The sequence below is a fragment of the Dermacentor albipictus genome, chromosome 10, assembly GCF_038994185.2.
Source record: "Dermacentor albipictus isolate Rhodes 1998 colony chromosome 10, USDA_Dalb.pri_finalv2, whole genome shotgun sequence".
Lineage (NCBI taxonomy): Eukaryota > Metazoa > Arthropoda > Arachnida > Ixodida > Ixodidae > Dermacentor > Dermacentor albipictus.
Window position 1 is genome coordinate 25,375,268 of NC_091830.1, and position 21,770 is coordinate 25,397,037.

The window sequence follows — 21,770 nt, forward strand, 5'->3', positions numbered from 1 at the left end:
GCTATTTTTATCAAACCATGAACGCTTTCTCGAGCACAGTTTATATGGTTCAACTCTCAATGTTTCTCTTTTCTCTCTCTCTGTAGTCTTCTTCACAGAAGTGCTGGGGGTGTACGTAAAGCAGAGTCATAAGTTTTTCATGAAGCAACGTTATAAAACATTGCATCCTCACGAAGAACTTAAGAAGAGATTCTACAATGACCCATGACAGTTGTCCAGGTTCTTGTAAGATATTCAGACCATCGAGATCTCTATCGGTATTGTATCATTAGTACCACAACTCTTCCCTTTTTTGACTTTGTTCACAGACTACAGTTACAGGGCTGTTTCTGATGACGTTGGCGATTTTGTTAGGGCTACTGCATTACTGCCATTACTTTCTATTTTATCATCATCAACATGGTAAATAGAGACAACAAAATTTGGTTATATTTTTGACGTCATATTCAGCATTTTTTCTTTCTGTAACTGATCTAATTTCTTCCTCTTACGAGTATCATGATTCCATATGCATCTCTGACACGTCGTGTGGCGATAAAATAAAAGCTGTCAGTTTTCACATCAATCTTACAAAAAAGCAGCTGCTTATGATGACCAATAATTGCAGGAGCAAGCTTTTTCATCAGGAATCCGTAATTTTTTAACCAGTAATCCGTAATTTTTAACCAGTAATCCGTCATTGGTACCAACTCCATCCACATTGAAGGTCAGCTAGGTGTTTGTACGACTACGGCGGTGAAAGCTGACGGCGCGGTGCTGCAACACAGCCTGCATGGTAGCCATCACTAAGAATAACCAGCCACAGCTTCACTTGGATGCAGTAACAATACAGTGCTGCTGTTCCGTCTGTGGTCGTGAGCCAGCAGACAGACACCTGATACTTCCGAAAGCTGCGAGAACTTGCTTATACAGCTTTGCTGTCTTTGATGTATCAGTTGTCAGATTGGCATGCACCATGAAGGATTTCCTTGTGGCCCATTTTGTGATTTTAGTTTTGTAAGGGTGAACTTCATCGAATCAATGCACCTTGCAACTTTGCAGGCAGCTGTCGCAGCACAAGTCGACGTCAGAACTCTCGCTGGCGGAGCGCAAGGAGTTCCTTCGAAGCCTGTCCCGGCAGCTGTCCGAGACGCAGAGCCAATCCTCCAATGGGCCCGGCTCGGTCCCGCAGACTGCAGGGCCAGGCGTCGGTCATCGCCGCTCAAGTGCCGGCACCGAGTCTATGTCGGGCCGGTCGCTAACACGCTCGCAGTCGACGTTGCGCGCTGGGCAAGGGGACAAGTCTTCCGTGGCGGAAGAGGCCGGCACAAAGCTGGTTCAGGCTGAGGCAGCCGAGACTGGACGGGTGAGCTGTTCTTCTCACTTTTGTTTATCACCCTTCGGCCAAGTATTGCCAGGCCTGAATGCGAGGCAAGCATGTCTCTCGAAGGGTGGATTCAGGACTCTTGGTCTTTTTCGTGAAATTTTGGACAGTGCCGCAAGATCTGTGATTGTTGGCAACACTAAAGTGGCTGATATACTCCACCGTTCTAAGCGCACTGCACCACGTTGGTGAAAAACGGGGACGGAGCTACTCACGCGCCCGACGGTGCCAGGCACGGCGGTTGCATTGTGTCATTGGAGTAAAGCTACTGGCTGTTCGCCACCGTGACATCGCAGATGTGAAAGTGCACACACGCACATTACGTCGGAGTATGTCTGAGGCTTAAGCATCTCTATGTGATTGGTGTGATCATTCAGAATTTCATGTGCTTGGACCAGTTTGCTCCTCAAGTCTTATAACAAACTTGCTTTTTGTCCTGCTGCGTGTCCCATTTTATACCCCTGTTTAATCCACAGTGCAACTATGCTTTTCCTCATTCGTGAGTGTGTGCAATGCAGGTCAAGTGGCGGGTGTACTTTGCATACTTCGGCGCAATTGGGGTGGTCTGGATGGTGCCCATTGTAGTGATGAACGTGGCTTCGCAAGCCTTCTCGCTCGGCTCCAATGTGTGGCTGACCGCCTGGAGTAACGACCCTCCGACGCCCGACGGATCACAAGACCTGGCCAAGCGGGACCTGCGCCTCGGAGTCTACGGAGCACTGGGCCTGGCGCAGGGTGAGCGACTGGGAGTGGTCGGCACCAGACGTCTGGTGCTAATCTTTTCAAGATTATCAATCAATCAGTGCTATTGCTTCATTATCAAAAAGTGCATTCGTTGAAATAGAACTTACCAAAAATTATGCAGCTGAACCCGCTTATAATGATCACAGATATAACGATTTATCGGTTATAATGAACACATTGCACTGCGTTTATGATTTTCCTATCCTAGCTATTGAAACTGCGCCCTGATATAAAAAACATTTTTGACAGCACCGTACTGCTGTTACAATGAATACTTCAAAACCGGTTGCAGTAAAAGGAGAGCACATGCACAGTTCCAAAGCACGTAATCTCGAACAAACTGGGCACACAGCAGCCCCCCTCCCCCACGCTCCAGTCCAACAACGAACGAGTGCCGAGCACAAATTCAGAAGCCACAAGGAACGTTACTTGCTCTTGCCTGAAATACAGAGTAATTGGAGGTTCCTGCAATACTCTGTGCTGGCTGTATGCATATTCTGCCTTGATGTGTGACTTCACAGCAGCTCAGATTTTACCCCATGGTGGGGCCAAATTTTATGGCAAATATTATTTATTAGGAGTGATCATGATGCAGTGTCAACTAACCTATGCATTGTGTAAGAACACTATTTCCTCTGCTTACAACGAGTTGCTCAGAAAGTGGCAAAATACCGACGACAAAGTGGGCTTGTCATAAGCCCAAAAGTGACTGTCGCTCATGGCGTGCTGAGATCATCAAGATCTCTTAAAGGGGCACTACAGTCGCCGACCGTTTATTCGGACCTCACGGGGACTGCGGAAATGTCCGAATAAACAGGTGTCCGAAAAAGCAGATTAAGAAAAAAAAATGAAATCCTTTATTTCCACGCACTTATTCGGGCTCGGCAGTAGGCTTGAAGAAATCGTGAATGCGCCGTTGCACGCTGTTCCGTTTACGCGCAATCAGATAAGCCTGAATCTCGGAAAGGGTCGTACGGTCACTATAGGCGGCTGAAAGCACAGTCCCTGCTTGTACACGATCCGCATGCGACGGCAGCATAGCACATGGTGCGTCAACTTCCGACTCGATCATCGTCCAGCGGTGCAGCAGAAACCTGACGAATGATCTCGCCGTCGTCGAGTTCTGCGCATGTCAGTACAGCAGTGTCACCACCTGTAAAGCAACCACTGCGCAAGTCTCGGCAGAACATTTTCCGCGTCGGTAGGGAGCACATCGGAAGGCGACAAATCTTAGGCCTCCCGGCACCCGCTTGCCAGCATTTTGCAGTGCAGTCTGCGCGGGCACTGTCGGCGCCATTAGAGGCTTGACGCGATGAGTCCGTATGCCGCGTTGGATCACCGAAACCTCGACACAGCACACAAAGCAAACACCACCGTGCCGACACCAGTCACACAAACGAAAAAACGCGGCCTGCTCGCAGCGTCGTGCGCGAAGAAACAAGTCAGCTGCTGGATTGTCTTGACATGGCTTACTAAGCTGAAACCGGAACTGCTGTAGAGCCACTCTATCGACCCAGGCAGAAACGATGATGATGAGCGGGGATTTCCAGTAGCGCCACTTCGTGGGCCATCAAGGAAGCTCCGTTCAAAACAAAAATGGCGTTCAGCAAGTCGAACCATGCACCGGTCAGTGTCGGTGCACGGTGCTCTCGACCGAGTTGGTTCAAGGAGAGTCTGAAAAATCCGACGAGAGGTTGCAAAGTGTCCGAACTTTCGGCAGTTGTTATACATTATGGTCTATGGGGAGAATGGCGGTGCCACGAAGCTGACCGAATAATCGGGCATGTCCGAATTTTTGGAGTCCGAAAAATCGGTCGGCGACTGTAAAGAGAAACACTAAACCGGACTAAGCGAAACACTAAGCCATCACTAAGTATTATTCGAAAACATTATTTCTGTTAATTTCGCATTATTAGGTTGATTATTAGATGATAAAATGAAGATCAAACTTTCACTTTATTGAATTTCATGCCAGTAGTCAGTGGGACATCCTGGATTCCGAAGTATCTTTTTGCGTTTGGGCCGTGTTGGGTCAGTAAAAGATTCAGAAGCTTGTCATGTTCACTCTTTGTCTCGTTTAGGACACATAATGTAGTTCCGTTTTCACCGATGAACAATTAACGAGGTGCTAACAGACCCTGGCAATATCTGTGATGTCACGGCAAGCTGGTGCTAGAACTACAAGGCCTCTTTACTTTTTGTGCCTTTCCTGGCTTAGCAAGACTGTTCTCACGGTAAGAGTGGTGTTTTAGGTACTTCAGAAGGGTAATCTACAGGGGCGCGCAAATATGTGAAAATTCTGATTATTATCGAATATTATATTTTTAGTATTCATATTCAATTTGAAAAATAGGTATTCGAAAACTTTCGCACATTCGATTTGATACGAATATTGGAAACAAATAGCATATATTGCTGGCTGTGCGGGAGCGAACAAGGTTCTCAGCCATTTATATCTAATCTAAGAAAGTGCGTCTGATATTGTGCTCAATTTTGCAATAATTTCATGCTGCTGGCAAAACTTCGCTTGTAAAACATGCTTAGCCACAGGATGCCTAGGCTGTGCAGGGAAGCCAGGCTCTCAGTAGCAAGGGGCATGGGTTTGCGAACAGCAAGGTTCTTTTGCAGGTTTTGCCCCCAGTCCTAAGCCTAATTGCTTGAAAGCAAATGCAATGAATGACAGCTGGTACAGGGTCAAATGCCTCTGTACATACGGGAAATTGATGCAGTTTAATTAAGGCAGAGGTTGGCGAGAACAGATAACTCGTGTAAATTATTCAATTTTCCAAATACACAATCTTTTAATATGATGGCTTACTAGAGTAACATTTTTGCCAATTACAATGTAGTTGCAATGTTCCAACACGCTAAAATAAACCAACTTGCTATTAAATGCATGTGCCTATCGTTATTCGATATTCGATGCCAAGTGTTTGTATTCGATTCGAATGAGAGAATTTTGATATTCGCCCACCCCTAGTAATCTACTAATGCAGGTGAAATCATTTTTCTCTTTAGTGTATCCTTTAAGGGGTCAATGCCTTGATGGGCTTTCGGGAACAGAAAGGACTTGAAATGCTGCTTGCTGTCATCCCGCGTGTGCAGGTGTGACGATCCTTCTCGGCACGCTGGCGCTGTCGCTGGGCAGCCTGAAGGGCGCCATGCTCCTGCACAACGGCCTGCTGCACAACATCCTGCGCTCGCCCATGTCCTTCTTCGACACCACTCCTCTGGGGCGCATTGTCAACCGCTTCTCCAAGGTTGGTTAATGTTAATGTCGGTTAATTAACCCTTCATGGACGAGTGTTGCCAGAAAAAGAAATGTTTCTTTTTAAAATGTTGCCAAGTTTTGGTAATTGATACTTTTAGTTTGTACGCTATTCCGGTAAACGGGAGTGGTTTGGGCGGATTACCGGATGGTCGGGGCGTAAACGTGAGCGGTGAAGCCGCATGGTGTTGTAGAGCTCAACCAGACAAACGCATAGCTAAAACTGCAGTAACTCACCATATCCTGCTTCGCCACCCGTGCAAATTTTTGGCAGCGACGTAATTGCTAACACGATTACGCCACTGTCGAAAATTTACGCTAGCAGCTAAGCAGAATATAGTAATTAGCTCTGTGTTTGTGTGGTTGAGCTTTGCGCCACCAGCTGGCGCCACCAATCTGGCCGCTCAGGTTGGTGCCCCCGCTAAACTGGAAAACCACCCGCGCTTGCTTGAATACCGGACACGCTAAAAGTCTCTATTGACAGCGGTGTTCCTCGCCAAATGTCTTCTGCCAACACTGAATCACCGGCAGAAAGCGCCATTTGTTGGATTAGAGCAGGAAGACGGGATGAGGAAGAAGTTTGGCACATTACTCGGTTCCTTTTGAGAGCACTGTCAGAGAAGTCGGACCGATGCAAGACTTCCTGCTGCAGCGCTATCACACACATAACGTAAAGCAAATGCAACGTACACCTGTGGTTCCCATATGGCAAGAGCAGTCTGTTTAAATTCTAAATGTAGTAGCCCTATGTGGCCTTGGGTGAAAACCACTTTCATTGCTCTGCCTGGTGCTGCCCCCTCTATTGCCGAAAAAGCATCCACAAAATATTTTTCTTCTTTTCATTGATTATGCTTGTTCTCTGTGTATTTCACTCATTTAGATGGAAATTTAAAAATTATACGGGTATTTACATGTCTCATCCTTCAAGAGTTAAAGGGCAAATTTCAAAGAGCAACTCGAAATCAGCTTAGACTGGCAGAGCGTTCTTCAAAAAACTGTTTTCACGTCTTTGGCAGGGAGAGGCTGATTACAGTCAGGCCTGATTACCGTATTTACTCGCATAATGATCGCACTCGCGTAATGATCGCACCCCTGAATATTGTCGTCAAAATTCGATTTTTTTAATTTCCCGTGTAATGATCGCACCCCGAACTTGCCGCAGCGATATGTGGTGTTCCAAGTCTAGCTAACAATGATCGCGCTTACCATATGTCGAATGCTACGCGAACGACTCGCCTGCACGCACCAAACATTCTTAAGTGGACGCCTCATTTCATTACTTTCATCTCTTTCCGCACTTCCATGACAAAAAGAGGTACAACCAAACTTGCCTTTATTATGGGTAGGCTTTATAATCGTTGTGGTCAACAAAAACAAAAGAGGCGCCTTTCGATTCTTTTCATCTGCACTCGTGAGCACGCAACAAATCGCGTGCGGCAATGATAGTAGCCACGTTTACACGGATACGTTAAATGTGTACCCTATTCATACGCCGACACTTGTAACACAGCTAAGATATTCGCCCACCCTTAGCGAAAACGTGCCGTGTTAGGAGAGTAGTGAAACCGGTGCCGCAGTTTCCGTAGCACACCGGCCATGTGTTTCTGTCCCCTCAAAGTGGACATGGCTACGTTATTGCTGCAAACGTGCCGATATTAACGATATTATTCATCACTGATACGGAAGAAACATTTTCAATGCACGTAATGCACTCACGACAAGAAAAAAAAAATCGCGTTCGGCGCGTTCAGCTTGCTCTGCCGGCCGCCATTTTTGTTTTGGTGTCCCGCACCCGCATCCCGCAGCAAACGCGGGACGAAAAAAAAAAATTTTTTTTCATGGGAAATTTAACCCGCGTAATGATCGCACCCCTGAATTTGCGTCCATTTTCCTGGCGAAAAAAGTGCGATCATTATGCAAGTAAATACGGTATAATGAATTGGGTTAAAGTGAACTAATGGATATGACAAAATATCATAATTAACTCTGAAGCTTAACTGTTTCTCCAAGGTTGATTGACATTCACTCAGCTGTTCCTCTTTGCTTCCAGCGTGCTGTCAAAAGGCGACCATAAAAAGCAATGCAAATTCAGTTTCATCTGCTGGAACATGCTTCTAAAACTGTCTTTTGCAGGAAGAGATTGATTACAGCGAAACTACTTTATGAAGTAACAAGTTGAAATTAAGCAGGTTGAAATGTGAATGTGATAAAGCAATTGTCATCATGTCTGAAGCTTTCACAGAAACCCTCACGTTTAAAACATCATTTTGCTGCACACGCCCATGTACTTCTTGCACACCACTTTGCTGGGGTACGTCGACAAATGCTTCTCCAAGGTCGGTTGGGGGCCACCAAGTCATCCTATTCATTTTCAGTGCACTTTTGAGGAGCAACAGCCATCCAAAATCAGCTTAGTCCGTTTTAGTATTCTAGAGATCTTTCAGCTCTTTGGAGAAATATGTTGATTATAGTCTAACCTCATTATAAATAAATGGGTTAAAATGAATGTGACAGAGCAATCGTAATTCGCCTTAGAAGTTTGTGCTGAAACCTGTGCATTTAAATTGTTGTTTTAACAAAGCTGGAATGTCCTGGAAGTGCATATGACAAATGTTTTTGTTAATACAAATAACGATTAATCATTTCATGCAGACTAGGCATACATTTGTAAGTGCATGGCCCTGCTTGTTTCCCATCTGGCAGTTCAACGCTCCCCTGAGCTGCCGTTGGCAGTGTGTGGTTTGGCTGTTGTATCAGCTTAATCTTACCCAGTGGTAACTCTGCTCCCTCTACCCCCACTCCCTTTCCAACAAGCCATGTTATGACAAACAGTGGTTATTACAGTACTTATTACAATTAGGGATGTGCAAATAACAAAATTTTCGAATACGAATCGAATACAAATAGCATCGATTATCGAATAATGATATGCACATACATTTATTAGCAGGTTGGTTTGTTTTGACATGTTGGAACATTGCAATTACATTGTCATTGGTAAAAAAAATTAACTAGTAAGCCGTTATACTAAAAGATTGTATATTTGGCTCATGTTAGCTTTGCAAAATTGAGTAATTTCTGCTAGCTGTCTGTTGTCACCAACCTGTGTCCTAATATGCTGCATCAGTTTCCCGTAAACTCAAGGCATGTGACCAGCCGTCACTCATTGCATTTGCTTAAAGCAATAAAAGGGTGCTCCCTGGCTACTGAGAGGCTGGTTTTCCTGCGAAGCTTACACGTTCAGTGGCTAAGTGTGTTTTACAATCGAAATTTAGCCAGCAGCATGAAATTATTGCAAAATTCGGCACAGAATCAGACAGACTGACTTAGATGGAAATAAATGCTAAGAACCACATTTGCTCTCGCACAGCCATCAATATATTAGCTTTGTTTTGAATATTCGTATCAAATCGAATATTCAAAAATTTTCGAATATATAGTTTTCGAATCTAATAGAATATGAAAACTATAATATTCCATAATGTTCGAAATTTTCTCATATTTGCAAGCCCTTAGCTATAACTGTTAAATTCCTAACTATCACTTGATGGTGCTCGTGTCCTGTAGTCTCCTTTTCGTTGCTGTCAACACACTAAAGTTCCTGTCTACAAACATATAGAGGATCCTGTGGTGAACCCTTAAGTGCAATTTTCTGTGAAATGGTAATGCTGTCTGCCACTTTGTAATAAGCTGAAACTCGATATAACACATCGATATGGTGAACTACAAAACATAACAAAGCAAACGTAGAATGTGTCTCACCAATATCAGCGTGTAACAAATGTATGCCTCTAACAAATATATGATGTAACAAAGACATGTTCTTGTCAGGTGCGACATTGTTATAACAAGTTGTGACCGAGTGTGAAACGGGCAGTGATGACCATGCATCCTTCGTGCAGGATGTGGACACGATGGACCTAGCAATCCCGATGACAGTGCGGTCGTGGCTCATGTGCTTCCTGCAAGTGGTCTCCACGCTGATCATCATCACCATGACAACACCCATCTTCCTGGCTGTTGCAGTTCCCGTGTTTGTCCTCTACTACCTCATACAGGTGAGCAGTGGTTTCTTTTTCCTGAAGGTTAGGTTGCATGTTGAGCCTGCTTAGGTGCAGTGAACCTGGTGCTGGACACGAGCAGCACAGATGTGGTGCGTTTCTCTTGTCTGTGCCATCTGGTGACACCAGCATTGGAAGGCCTGCGCCATCTCTTGTTGCAGCCGTGCAAATGGGACACCGGTCCCCACGTGTCTTCTTGCAGGGAAGCTGAATGCTAGAAGACGAGACTTGTGCGTGAAAGACTAATGTCCTTTGCTGAGCTTAGGCAAAGTGCATGGAACACAGGATCTAGAGTAGTGACACAGACACCTTGCATGCATGTGTTAATTGACACCATCAGGTGGCACTACACTCACACCACCTCTCGTTCTAGCCTCCCCTGACACCGGCTCCCACCATCACGTGGGTCGTGCAGAAAAGCTGAAGTTGTGAGATACAGTAGTTGCGTGGAAGTCGCAACATAGGTTATTGAATTTAGCTGCGGTGAATGCAATGAGGACAGAGAGTGACACACACGCACTCGCCTTGTGTCTGTCCATGCTGTCAGGTGGCGCCAGCATAGGAACACTCACGTCATCTCTCCTAGCTTTGTGACTACAACACTCTGGCATGACTCCCACAATTCTGCATGTGTTGTGTGGGGAAGGTAAATGCCCCCTGCAGAGCTCGGGTGTAGCACACCCACCAGACGCAAGAGCAATGCAGGTGCACACAGAGTGTGCATATAGATTTCTCAATCAATAAGTTGTGAACATGTGACTGTTGAAGCAGTTGCTGATGTGCGACTCTGTTCTTGCACCACCATCATCCTTGGCTGTTTCCAGGCATTCTATGTGGCCACATCGCGGCAGCTGAAGCGGCTCGAGTCGGTGACGCGGTCACCCATCTACACGCACTTCTCGGAGACCTTGTCGGGCGTGAGCACGATCCGCGCGTACGGAGCGCAGGAGCGCTTCGTGCACGAGTCCAACCAGCGTGTCGACCACAACCAGATGTGCTACTACCCGTCCACCATCTCCAACAGGCAAGTTCTTTTTCAGGCTTTTCTCTTCTAAGGTTTTTTTCGCTGAACACTGCATTGTCTCACATTGTCTCAGTGTCTGTTTGTTTCGTATGAGCTTTGCATTTTGAAGCAGTTCAAAAGTGGCCATTACACTTCTAATTTTCGGAGCATAGTGGTTATCTGTGGGGCAGTAGTCTGCGCGGATAACCAGCACATCTTTTCTTTCTGCATGGGATGACATATTGCTGTGCATAAGTCAGTAAAACTTGTAAACCTGTATAGCGGCCGACAGATTTTTCGGACTCCAAAAATTCGGACTTCATGGATATTATGGATATTACAGATTTTATATATTCACCGTCTGGGTTCCCATAGAGCTAAGAGCTATTCTTAGGACAAATTCAGGCTTCAAAGTTCGATTTTTCAGACTATATCACAGACTAACCGAACTTGGACTCCGCCGTGTTGGATTTTCCGCTGGCTTGGCCAGGCTTGGCTTTCAGTGGCTTACTCTATAGCCTTGAACATTGGGAGGCGCACACTAGACAGATTTAGTATAGCAAATAGCAGCGAACGCAAGGAGTTAATGTTTCGTGCTCCACACTGTGCATTCATTGTACGTAAACGGTGCTGGATCTCTTCCACTAAGCAGTGCACGTTTATTACAGTTTTAGTTGGCGTGCAAGCTCTTCTGATCTCAGAGGCCATATGCCATCGTCACGGCTATCTTCCAACTTAGCTGATAAGTAATGCTGACATCTCAAAGATTTATTTCATTAGGCTTCGACATGTTCAAAAAGAGAAGTGATCTTGAAAACTCTGTAAAGTTATCCATAAAACTTTGTCATCGAGGCTGCCTGAGACTAAGCGAAAGCCATTTTCACAGTCATCTGCTATGAACGAAGTGAATTTTAGAAAAGCAGCGGTAAATTCAATTCACAGCGGGCAGCTGGGACCCCCCACCAGGTTTTACACAAACTATGTAAACCACACAAGGATAGCAACACTAAATCTGAGAAATAGCATGCGTACGCAATACGCAGCGAGTCGTTTAGCATTTTGCGCATGCGCAGGGTCGACCCGCTATATTACCTATATCATATGCAATGGTATAGCATACACTAAACTAAAACTGTCTGCTATCAATAGAGAGCGCAGGCCGTCCTGTCGTCTCGGAGGCTGTGCTTGCTCTTCCTTGGCTGACAAAATGCTCAAGGGGAGGGCACTTTTTCTTTCTTTTTTCATTTTTCCTTCTTTTCTTTCCATCAGCGCGATCATCATAATCACTATGCGAGACCCTTTTTTCTTTTTACTTTTTTTGAATTAATGATTTTTTTTTTTTTTCGACTGCCGTTTTGCACATGGTGTGTCCCCTGAATAGGTGTGTCTTCGAGGCGTTTCATCTTTGTGTGTGTGTGTGTGTGCGTGTGTGTGCAGCTTCGCATTTGTGCGATCGGCGCCATTTTCTGTGCTTTCGGGAGAGCGAAGTGGTCGAAGAAACGTGGCTCATTTTTTTTTTATCACCGTGGCGAATTCTGTTGGCGGAGATTACCAACATGGTGACACTCTTGTTGGATTGTATACGAAGACGATGTCACTCTTGTGCAAGTCCAAGCAAATATGATTGCCTCCAAGCATAGTGTGACGCATGGCATTGTTAGAGATTATTTTAAGCCACTCTAAGCTTAGTAAACTTTTTTTGCTGAGCGGGCTTTTCAGACTGTTCACTTTTTTGACGATTTCTCGGTCCCCGCAAGGTCTGGAAAATCAGTCGCCTACTGTATATTCATTGATGTCTCTCCCCTTTTTTTTCTCCTTCTTTTTTTCATTTACTTGAACTCTACAAATGCCCTTTTCTGCTTGGACCTTAGTGTAAAGTCTGCAGTATTTTGTAAATAAATAAATAAATAATATAAACTCCAAACGAGTCAACTTTCTTTTCTCCTGCAGAAACAAGCCACGAGTCATGACAAATTTATTTTCTAATTGAAAGCTCAGCCCTTCTAACTGCTTTCTGTGGAAATCCTGGGCCTCTGTCTATACTGCCATAGAACAATGAACCTTGGAGCCGGAAGATGCCGCAGCAGCCAGAAGAGAGCCTTCTCCAAAGTTTTAAACGTGTTTTTGTGAATTTCTGAAAATATGAGCGATCCCTATGAAGACTCTGACACTAGCTTAAGATTGCATTCAGAAAGTTCTTGCATGTAGCGTGCAATAGATTTTGATAAAAGCTGAGTGTCCTCATGAAAATTTATAGTACTTCTTTTTATTGTTGCACTCTACACCAGCATTTTTATCATACTCGAAGACAGATAATTATTTATTAATATTACATTGAGCCTTTGCAACTTTGTGGCCATTGTAAGTGAGCCATCATACCAGTAAACTCCATTAATAATCACAATGCTATAGAAATTTACTCTTGGCTAGTGCTATTCTTGACATATGCCTACACAGTGTTTGCCTATATATCTGCTAAGTTTTTAAGCATTAGCTTTGTATAGAACGCTGTCGAAAAATGGTGCGTGACATCCTTTCTCTCTCTTTCTCTCTCTTCCAAGGTGGCTGGCTGTGCGTCTGGAGTTCTGCGGCAACCTGATCGTTTTGTTCGCTGCCTTATTCGCCGTCTTCGGCAGCGATCACCTGGACGGGGGCACCGTTGGCCTCTCGCTCTCCTATGCGCTTTCAGTGAGTTCTCGTGGCATCAGCGAGTTGTTTGGTTCGTAGAGGTGGAGTCAAATTTTGAACGGCAGGAGCATACGTGCAAGCTTCAGTGTGGGCAGGCTGTTACATGTGATGGCGCATTTCACTTGCCCAGATCACGGCCACTATGAACTGGATGGTGCGCATGAGTTGCGAGTTTGAGACCAACATCGTGGCCGTCGAGCGGATCATGGAGTACACCCGGTCACCCACTGAGGTAAGCTTCAACGACGTCCTCAAAACTTGTCCACTTACTGCAGTAGCTGTTAAGAGTAGGGGTTTGCAAATATCTGAATATACAGTTTCCAATTGAACAGTGAAAGTTGTGATAACTTGATTAACAAATCGAATATCGGTACCTTCGGTGAATGACACGGATGCGGTCGATGCCTTGATGCGCACAGTGTTCCATAGGTGTGCGATCTCTCTGCACAAGGCTCATCCAGGTTGACGATGCTGATCGAAATTATTAACGCAATGTAGATAGAGAGAACTACATCAGCAGGGCATATGAAGAGCATGAGAGCATGTGCGAAGATCGGTCTGATTGGTCTGAAGACCGAAAGGCACGCTGATCGCATTGCATAGGCAAGCTCAGTGTTCACGCACACAGAATTGCAAATGTGGGAGCTCTCTACCCCCATGCGAGCACACAGACAGAACTTGGCACACTTACTCGCGATAGTTGCTGGCTGGTCAACTGTGAACCCGAATGCCGCTTTAATGGCCGTCGGTCTAACCCGTACACATGACTTTGCAACCGATCACTGATGAGCCATCCAAAGGAACATATTAGGGACAAGCTTTCCACAGTAGTTTGTGGCCTGTTATCACATCGGCTGGTGGCAAGGAAAGTTGCGCGGCCCTGGCAAAGCCGACAAACCACTTCACCAATGAAAGCGAGTGTACGGCCACCATTTTTTGCAAAATACTGTAGGGTGGTCCCTCATTCCAAACAACCTTCGTAGGCACACCACAGTCTCTCTTCATAGCTTCGAGTGACCCGTCATAAGACTAGCTTTGGATTTACGTGGTGGGCTCAAAGAATATGTGACAATGCACTGACCCCCAGCTGTAAGCACATTTACACAGACACCAGATGGTGGATGAAAACGGGGCAGGGAAGAGGGGGGGGGGGGGGGGGCAGGATGTCGCATGAACTTGTCGCAGGCCTCCCGATTTCAGAACTCGGCACCCACCGCATTCGACGCATGCGGCACCAATGATTCACAAAACCCGCCTGCCATAAAGATGAAAAAAACCTGTTTTCTGGAAGAAAACTGAAAAGCAATACTTTCTAAGCAATAGAAAATTGCCATTAGGTGCAGTATGTCCCACTGTTTAACTGAAAACCCCATGGGTACTTGGGACAACGTTGCTATTTCTTAAGCTTCAGAGTGAAAAAAGGCACTTAATTCTGTTTGACCGACATTCCATTGATAAAAAATATTTCCTGACAAAAGACGAAGCACTCCGCTCCCGTACACCTGCGTAACGTGGGTACCCGGACACGAGGGACTAGAGGGGAACGAAGTGGCCCACGCCGCTGCCCGCGAGCACGTCAGCCGGGCTCCCCACTCCCCACGCGCTCTCGGACCCGTGACAGAAGAGGCGGAGGCCGTACCCATCAACTATTCGGCCATATTGCAGCATTACAGGCTCGAGCGTCGAGTGTACCCTCCACCGCACCCTAAACTCGACAGAGAAGAAAGCCTAATCCTTAGACGCCTGCAAAGTAACACATACATGCACGGAACGATGATGCATCGCCTCTACCCGACACTCCACGGCTACTTCTGCCCACTGTGCAACGTACCCGACACTCTGGCACACTTGCTCCTGGAATGCCCGTGGCAGGAAGGCAGCGAAATGCAACCAGAAACGCAGGCAAACGACCTGTTCGAAACGTGGGAGGCCAAGCTAACCCTCGGGGACCTGGAAGACCAACGACAACTCGTCGCCAGGGCTAAGAGGGCAGTCGAAGCCAGAGGGTTCCTGGACTAAGGAGCCCTCCCACCTTAGGGTGATACCCGGCCTCGCTCGGGACACTGTTTCGTCTAATAAACGTTTCTCTCTCTCTCTCCTGACCTTTGTATATGAACTGAGTTGTTATCATATGCTGGCATACAAATTTGGTGTTCCCTTTAGTAAGGGTGGAGCATGATATGCATCTCATTTGATAGGTACCTAAATTACTGATAGCTATAAAGGTTCTTCTAAAGTGATGTGGCCTCTTAAAGCACGTACAGCACTGTGTCTTTGTACAAAATTTCGAAGCATAAAAGGTTGAGTTAAACTTTCTTATATTCGATTCAATATTCACCTTTCTTTTTTTCTTGATTCAATTCAATATTCACACGCCCCTAGTTAAGAGGTTTTGTCACCAGTTTATACACGGAAGAACGAAAGCTCACGAGACACCCCAGCCAGCGCGGCTGAGTTGAAGAGTGCGTGGCAGATGTCACGTGCTGTCTTTTGTAAAGGAGCACTGGGATTGGTGGTCCAAACATCCTCGTTTCCATGGCAACTGCATCTGCGGAGCTCTCGCTGCTCTCGGGCCTTTGAAAAGTGAAATTAAAGTTTTCGACCTGGGCCTTTCAAAGCACATTCCACTTGCGAGACAAGCTGTTTTTGGAGTATTGTTGAGAGGGCTATGGAGGTTGCTGTTATCGTTGGAAAGTGGCAGGTGGCTCTCCTGTGCTATGCGTATTTACATGTTCTGGATTGAAATTAAAGGTGGCAGTTCATCCCGAGCTGTCACCAGGCGTCTTCAATTTGTTGTCCCAAACAGCCTAGAGGACTGTCAGAAGAGCTGTGGATGCCAACACTCATTGCTCAAGCAATGTCTCAAGCATTGCTTGAGACATTGATCAAGCAATGTCTTGATCGGTCCCGGGTAGTCGGGGATGACAAATCAAGGACACCCACTGTCGTAGTCTCCTAGTTGCCCCGGTGTGCTCCTGCTCACTGCTGAACCACACATAAGCATTATGTAAATAGGTTTATGCACACAACTTATTTAGGTTGCGTACACAACTATAAATCCATTAGCAATTTCATTCCGTCGAGGATTGACTAAAAATGAAAAAGTGGACTTGGCTATGAAGACTCAGTTGCGTATGCTTTCTTTGAGAGTGTGATGAAATGAATAGGCAGCCATAGGGTAAAGTTATTCGAGGCAAGACTGTGGTTAACGGGAGATTGCTGGGTGAGGCCTTTGGCCAGCAATGGACATTGATTAGGTTGATTATGATGATGAACAGAGCCATAAATGGCACTGCACGCAACTGTGCACAGGCCGCATGGGACGTTCCGGAGTCCAAGCCCCCCGTCGAGTGGCCCAAGGACGGCGAGGTGCAGTTCCGGGAGTATGCGACCCGTTACCGTGAGGGACTGGACCTTATCATCAAGGACATCACGGTCTCCGTCCACCCCGGCGAGAAGGTACGCTCCTGCCTAGACTTCTTCAATGCGAGAGCATATCTCTGGCTACCCCAACCCACTTTAGCCAACCTGATCTGGATACGAGATACGAGATCTGGGTACTGAGAAATAGAACTGGGGCCTGCAGCATGGTAGGCGAGTATGTATGCTCAGCTGCACGCCAGCAGTTAAGCGATGGCACAGAATGCATGTGACAATAGAGTGGATAAGTGCCTGCTACTGTCATGCTGTCACGATATCAATGTGCTTGTACGACTCACACGTGGGCGGTTAGCTCTCCAGAGACGCGCAGTGCGTTTGGCTGCAAAAGCGACGAAGCCAAATGGACGCAGCATCGTACTCCACTCAATCAACCCTGATGGAACTTTAGTAAAATCTATGTGCAGTGCAAACGCTTGCATTGCAGATGGCTTGTGCCGGTTTTTTCTATGAGTTCCTGTTTTATCTCTTAAGAGGAGACTAAAGAACAACACTAAATTAACATAAACTGATAAAGTATTCTATCAGTCCATATTAGTGTCGATATTAATTTAGTGCAGTGTATGGCCTTTGGCTGTGCGGCGAAAAATGTGCGTGGCATACTGCAATTTGGACACAAAACATCCTTAAAGGGGTCAGAGGATAGAACAGAAAGGGAAAGTGTTGAAACCTTTCATATTTTGAAGTCTGGTGACAAATGCATTAGTACACCCTCTTTAGCACTTTGCAATAAGAAAACCGCCTACCTGGAAAGACGTGTATAAGGTATGACGCAGCCACGCACCTTTCGAGTATAATTTTTCTGTCATGTACACTCATGTTTAACAGACGCAGAACATCGTTCTTAAGTGAGGTTATTGTTTTTCTGTTTTGTCTACTTGGGTTGAACCGATGCAGTGCATGGTTATCTTATTCCTTCTTTATTGCATAAGTAGAGCCATTGTCTTGTTTTATGGGTAGGTGTTTTCATTTTTCTTTGTTGTGTTCTCTCTTATCCTTGCTGGTTTTTCCATTCAAACTTTCAATTTTTGTTTTTAATTTTTGAGTTGTACTTTTCTTTAATTTGTAGTTTTAGTCCAGCCAACGCCCAAGTATCTCGCGAGAAATGTGCTGTTCTGTGCTTTCTAGATTGCTTGTTCATCTCCGCCGCAGATGCATACAGTTAATTTCTTAAGCAAAGGAATGTGGTGACGAGTGTGGTTTTTTGGGCCTCGGTGACTCTTTGTATTGTGAAGGTAATACCTGTTTACACGTCTCGGGATATACACGAATTTCATATTTCCTGAATAAACCACGGTTGAAAGTTAGCACCAGTCCTGTGTTCTCATCTCGTCCTCGTTTCTACTGCGCTACTATATTTTACTTCTCATCCATGAACCGACTTGGCCAAAAAACATTTTAACTAAGTCTAAAATTTCCTTTCCTTAACTGTGCTCTAAGAGGTCGATCAGACAAAAAGAAAATGAAGGCCAACTTCCATTCCTTAAATTTTGTGCCAGACCCCAGCACCGCTACGTCAGTGTGACGTCACTGATTTCAAAGTATTGTCTCATATTTGGACCATTGTGGCTGAGTAACTGTTCTTTAAATTTGTCAAGTTGAACCTTTGGCTCCTCTAGAAAACAATATGACCCATCTTTATTGATAAAACCCTAACTAAGCCGGATGAGATGCCGTTAGAGTTTCTGATACCACGCTGATGTGTTGCAGGTAGTCAAACGTTATAGCACCATCTGTTTTTCGTTTTATCACCTTTCCTGGCTTATCAAACCTCCCTTTTCGGTGACAGTGGCTTTAGAAGTGTCAAATGATAATTCATTAACATAGCTCAGGTTATTACTTTTTTTCTGTTTGAGGTCATTTTAATCTCGCTTTCCATGGATACTCACCAGCATTACACACACCTGCTTATGCCTTTTTTCATATTCCACGAGCAATAACCTATAATGCATCTTCACATATACATGCTGGCACTTGCCTGTAAGTATGTCACCTGACTGTTGCCAAACCACTTTTCTCAGAAACGTCCAGCAGCGGTCTCAACTGTTTCTGCTTGGAAACATATTGAACTGGGCACATGTTTTCGAACCTGAACTTTTCTGGTGAGCTGAAGTTGCTATCGCAAAAAACTAGGGTATCCTGACAGACCATAATCACAAACCTAGCAAGTGCAATCTGCATCTGTCTACTATCGTTGGTAAAGCCTAGCAAAGCCTATGCCACTCTGTCCTGTGATACCACGGCAAACCCTGCCTACCAACGAGACACTCGGGCAGCCACATTCTGGTTGGCTTCTGCCACATGGCTTTAGGTGCATCCCGATATATGACTGGTATAAACGTCTGCAGAACTTGTCGTGCTGAGTGCCCGAGCTGCCTCGTGCTGTCGTTTCTATGTCCTGTTTCTATGTCCCGTTCCTACCCGTTTCTGTCTCGTTTCTACCCGTGTCTATGTCCTGATGCATGTGAGTGTGGAGTGCCGCATTTACAGCTGAGTACGTAATGTTTTGATGTATCAGAGCTACGTTGGCGTGATGTAGTCCAGAGTAGCACGCAGTCACGATCGAAACCCAGCTAGTCTTTGGTGTCACTGTGCAGACCAAACTGTAAAACCATTTAGGATGTTTCGCACACATGGAGGTCTCATAGTTGGTGTATGTGGACCTGCTGCACTGTCTAGAAGGATGATACAGTATACTTCCATAAATTCAACTCCAGTTTAATTATATTTCTCGGATGATTTGACTTCGACCGAAGGTCCCGGTCTGCATTTATGCATTCATATGGGTCAGAACCTGAAATTGACCTTCACCGCATAATCCAAACTTGACGAGTCAGCACACATGTGCTTGACCCCTTGGTCACCCCAATAGTGATTCCTTTAGTGGCAGCATGTCTTGGCGGAGCTTAGGCAACGGGGATCGTATTGAACACACATCTCCCGTTGTAAATGCTCATTTTCAGTTTGCCCTAAAAAGATTTTCAAGCAATAATGGAAACTCAAAATATTTTATTTACCCACTCCTGACGCACATGTTTTTTCCCCCCAGAAAATTGAGCCAGAAACTGTGCTTGTGGCATTTGTATGCTTTGCCGCAGAACATGGCTGTATCGTAGCAAAGCTGACTATGGGAAGCCAACCAAATCAGATCAAATCAAATTCTTTATTTCTGCCTTGTACAGATACAGACAGTGGAGATGCAGAAAAAGCTGTCAGAAAAAACTGCCATTGTGCAACATATATTAGAGCCTTGGCCACTTTTCTTGCTAAAAGGTCAGGTGCACCTTAGATTTCTAGTTTGTTTAGGAGCTTTAATATTATTTTCACGTTAGTTTTATATGTGGATACAGAGAGCAGGCTTATGTCCGATTCAGAGGCCTGCTAGTATAGGGCATCATCATCAGCAGCAGCAGCCTGGTTACTCCCACTGCAGGGCAAAGGCCTCTCCCGTACTTCTCCAACTACCCCGGTCATGTACTAATTGCGGCCATGTCGTTCCTGCAAGCTTCTTAATCTCATCCGCCCACCTAACTTTCTGCCGCCCCATGCTATGCTTCCCTTCCCTGGGAATCCAGTCCATAACCCTTAACGACCATCGGTTATCTTCCCTCCTCATTACAGGTCCTGCCCATGCCCATTTCTTTTTCTTGATTTCAACTAAGATGCCATTAACTCGCGTTTCTTCCCTCACCCACTCTGCTCTTTTCTTATCCCTTAACGTTACACCCATCATTCTTCTTTCCATAGCTCGTTGCGTCGTCCTCAATTTAAGTAGAACCCTTCTTGTAAGCCTCCAGGCTTCTGCCCCATACGTGAGTACTGGTAAGACACAGCTGTTATACACTTTTCTCTTGAGGGATAATGGCAACCTGCTGTTCATGATCTGCGAATGCCAGCCAAATGCACCCCAGCCCATTCTTATTCTTCTGATTATTTCAGTCTAATGATCCGGATCCGCAGTCACTACCTGCCCTAAGTAGATGTATTCCCTTACCACTTGCAGTGTCTCGCTACCTATCGTAAACTGCTGTTCTCTTCCGAGACTGTTAAACATTACTTAATTTTTCTTCAGATTAATTTTTAGACCCACCCTTCTGCTTTGCCTGTCCAGGTCAGTGAGCATGCATTGCAATTGGTCCCCTGAGTTACTAAGCAAGGCAATATAATCAGCGAATCGCAAGTTACTACTACATGAATAGTTACCTCCTACAGTTACCAAGTTACCTCCTACATGAATACAACAATAGTATAGGGCAAATACTGCCAAATGAAACAGAAGTGTGTTTGGATTTTTTTCTGCATCTTGTTTAATTCAACCCGCTGTGTTATTCTATCACTTTCGTCGACCCCGTCAGGGTCAAATTAGCGGAAGGCGATTGTATTCGTATTTTAGCCTTTTAGGTTGATTCATTGTCTTTAGCGTAAGCTGTACCAGCGTCTCCTGTCTCATCCTCCACCCTTTACTCTAGGTTGGCATTGTGGGCCGGACTGGCGCAGGCAAGAGCTCCCTGATGCTGTCCCTCTTCCGCATTATTGAGCCTGCCCAGGGCACCATCCTGATTGATGGCGTCGACGTCACCAAGATTGGCCTGCACGACCTCCGCTCAAAGCTGACCATCATACCGCAGGCAAGGCCTCTCTCTCTCTCTTTTAAGGGGTGGACATTCGATGAGTGGTGTTGCTTCCATTTGTCCACGAGTCCTTAAGGGTGATGTCTGCTTACAAACCAGTGCATTTACTTCTTGGACATGTAGACAGGCCTGGCACAGCCATGTTGACTTTTCAACAAACCATTTTTGATGAGCCTTGATCGTCGGTGCCATGCCGTCTCCGAAACACCTTACACAAGCCGAGCTTATCTAGACTCACTAGTTTGCCACTTCAAGTAAACCATCTATGCCAAGCTGTCTCCAAAATATCTTACACATGCCCAGCTTATCAAGGCTTGCCAATTTGCTACTAAATACAGTGAAATCTTGTTGTTAGCATGTCAAATTGTTGGCATGACATGGAAACTGAATAACTATTGTTATTCTGAAAAGTGAGGTATTAATCTTTTGTTCGCAATACTGAAATATTTTTACATTGAAACTGTAACCATCAGGAAGGGATTTCCGAAAAGTTCTTTAATGTGGTGTTCGTAGTAACGAGGTTTTACTGTACGCATGTGCAAATAGTCGCTAATTTTGAACAAACAATCAAACA

At 45.4% G+C, this 21,770-nt stretch overlaps 1 protein-coding gene across 1 annotated transcript in view; it reads left to right on the top strand.

Annotated features, from left to right (window-relative positions):
* Positions 1–21,770, top strand: part of LOC139050927 (multidrug resistance-associated protein 1-like) — an 81,040-nt gene that overhangs the window by 48,997 nt on the left and 10,273 nt on the right. Inside the window, exons 17-25 of the mRNA XM_070527791.1 lie at positions 1,042–1,345; positions 1,882–2,098; positions 5,213–5,367; positions 9,278–9,433; positions 10,261–10,460; positions 13,001–13,127; positions 13,258–13,359; positions 16,440–16,586; positions 21,035–21,193. Of these exons, the coding sequence (XP_070383892.1) occupies positions 1,042–1,345; positions 1,882–2,098; positions 5,213–5,367; positions 9,278–9,433; positions 10,261–10,460; positions 13,001–13,127; positions 13,258–13,359; positions 16,440–16,586; positions 21,035–21,193 (1,567 nt within the window). The remainder of the gene's footprint in view (positions 1–1,041; positions 1,346–1,881; positions 2,099–5,212; positions 5,368–9,277; positions 9,434–10,260; positions 10,461–13,000; positions 13,128–13,257; positions 13,360–16,439; positions 16,587–21,034; positions 21,194–21,770) is intronic.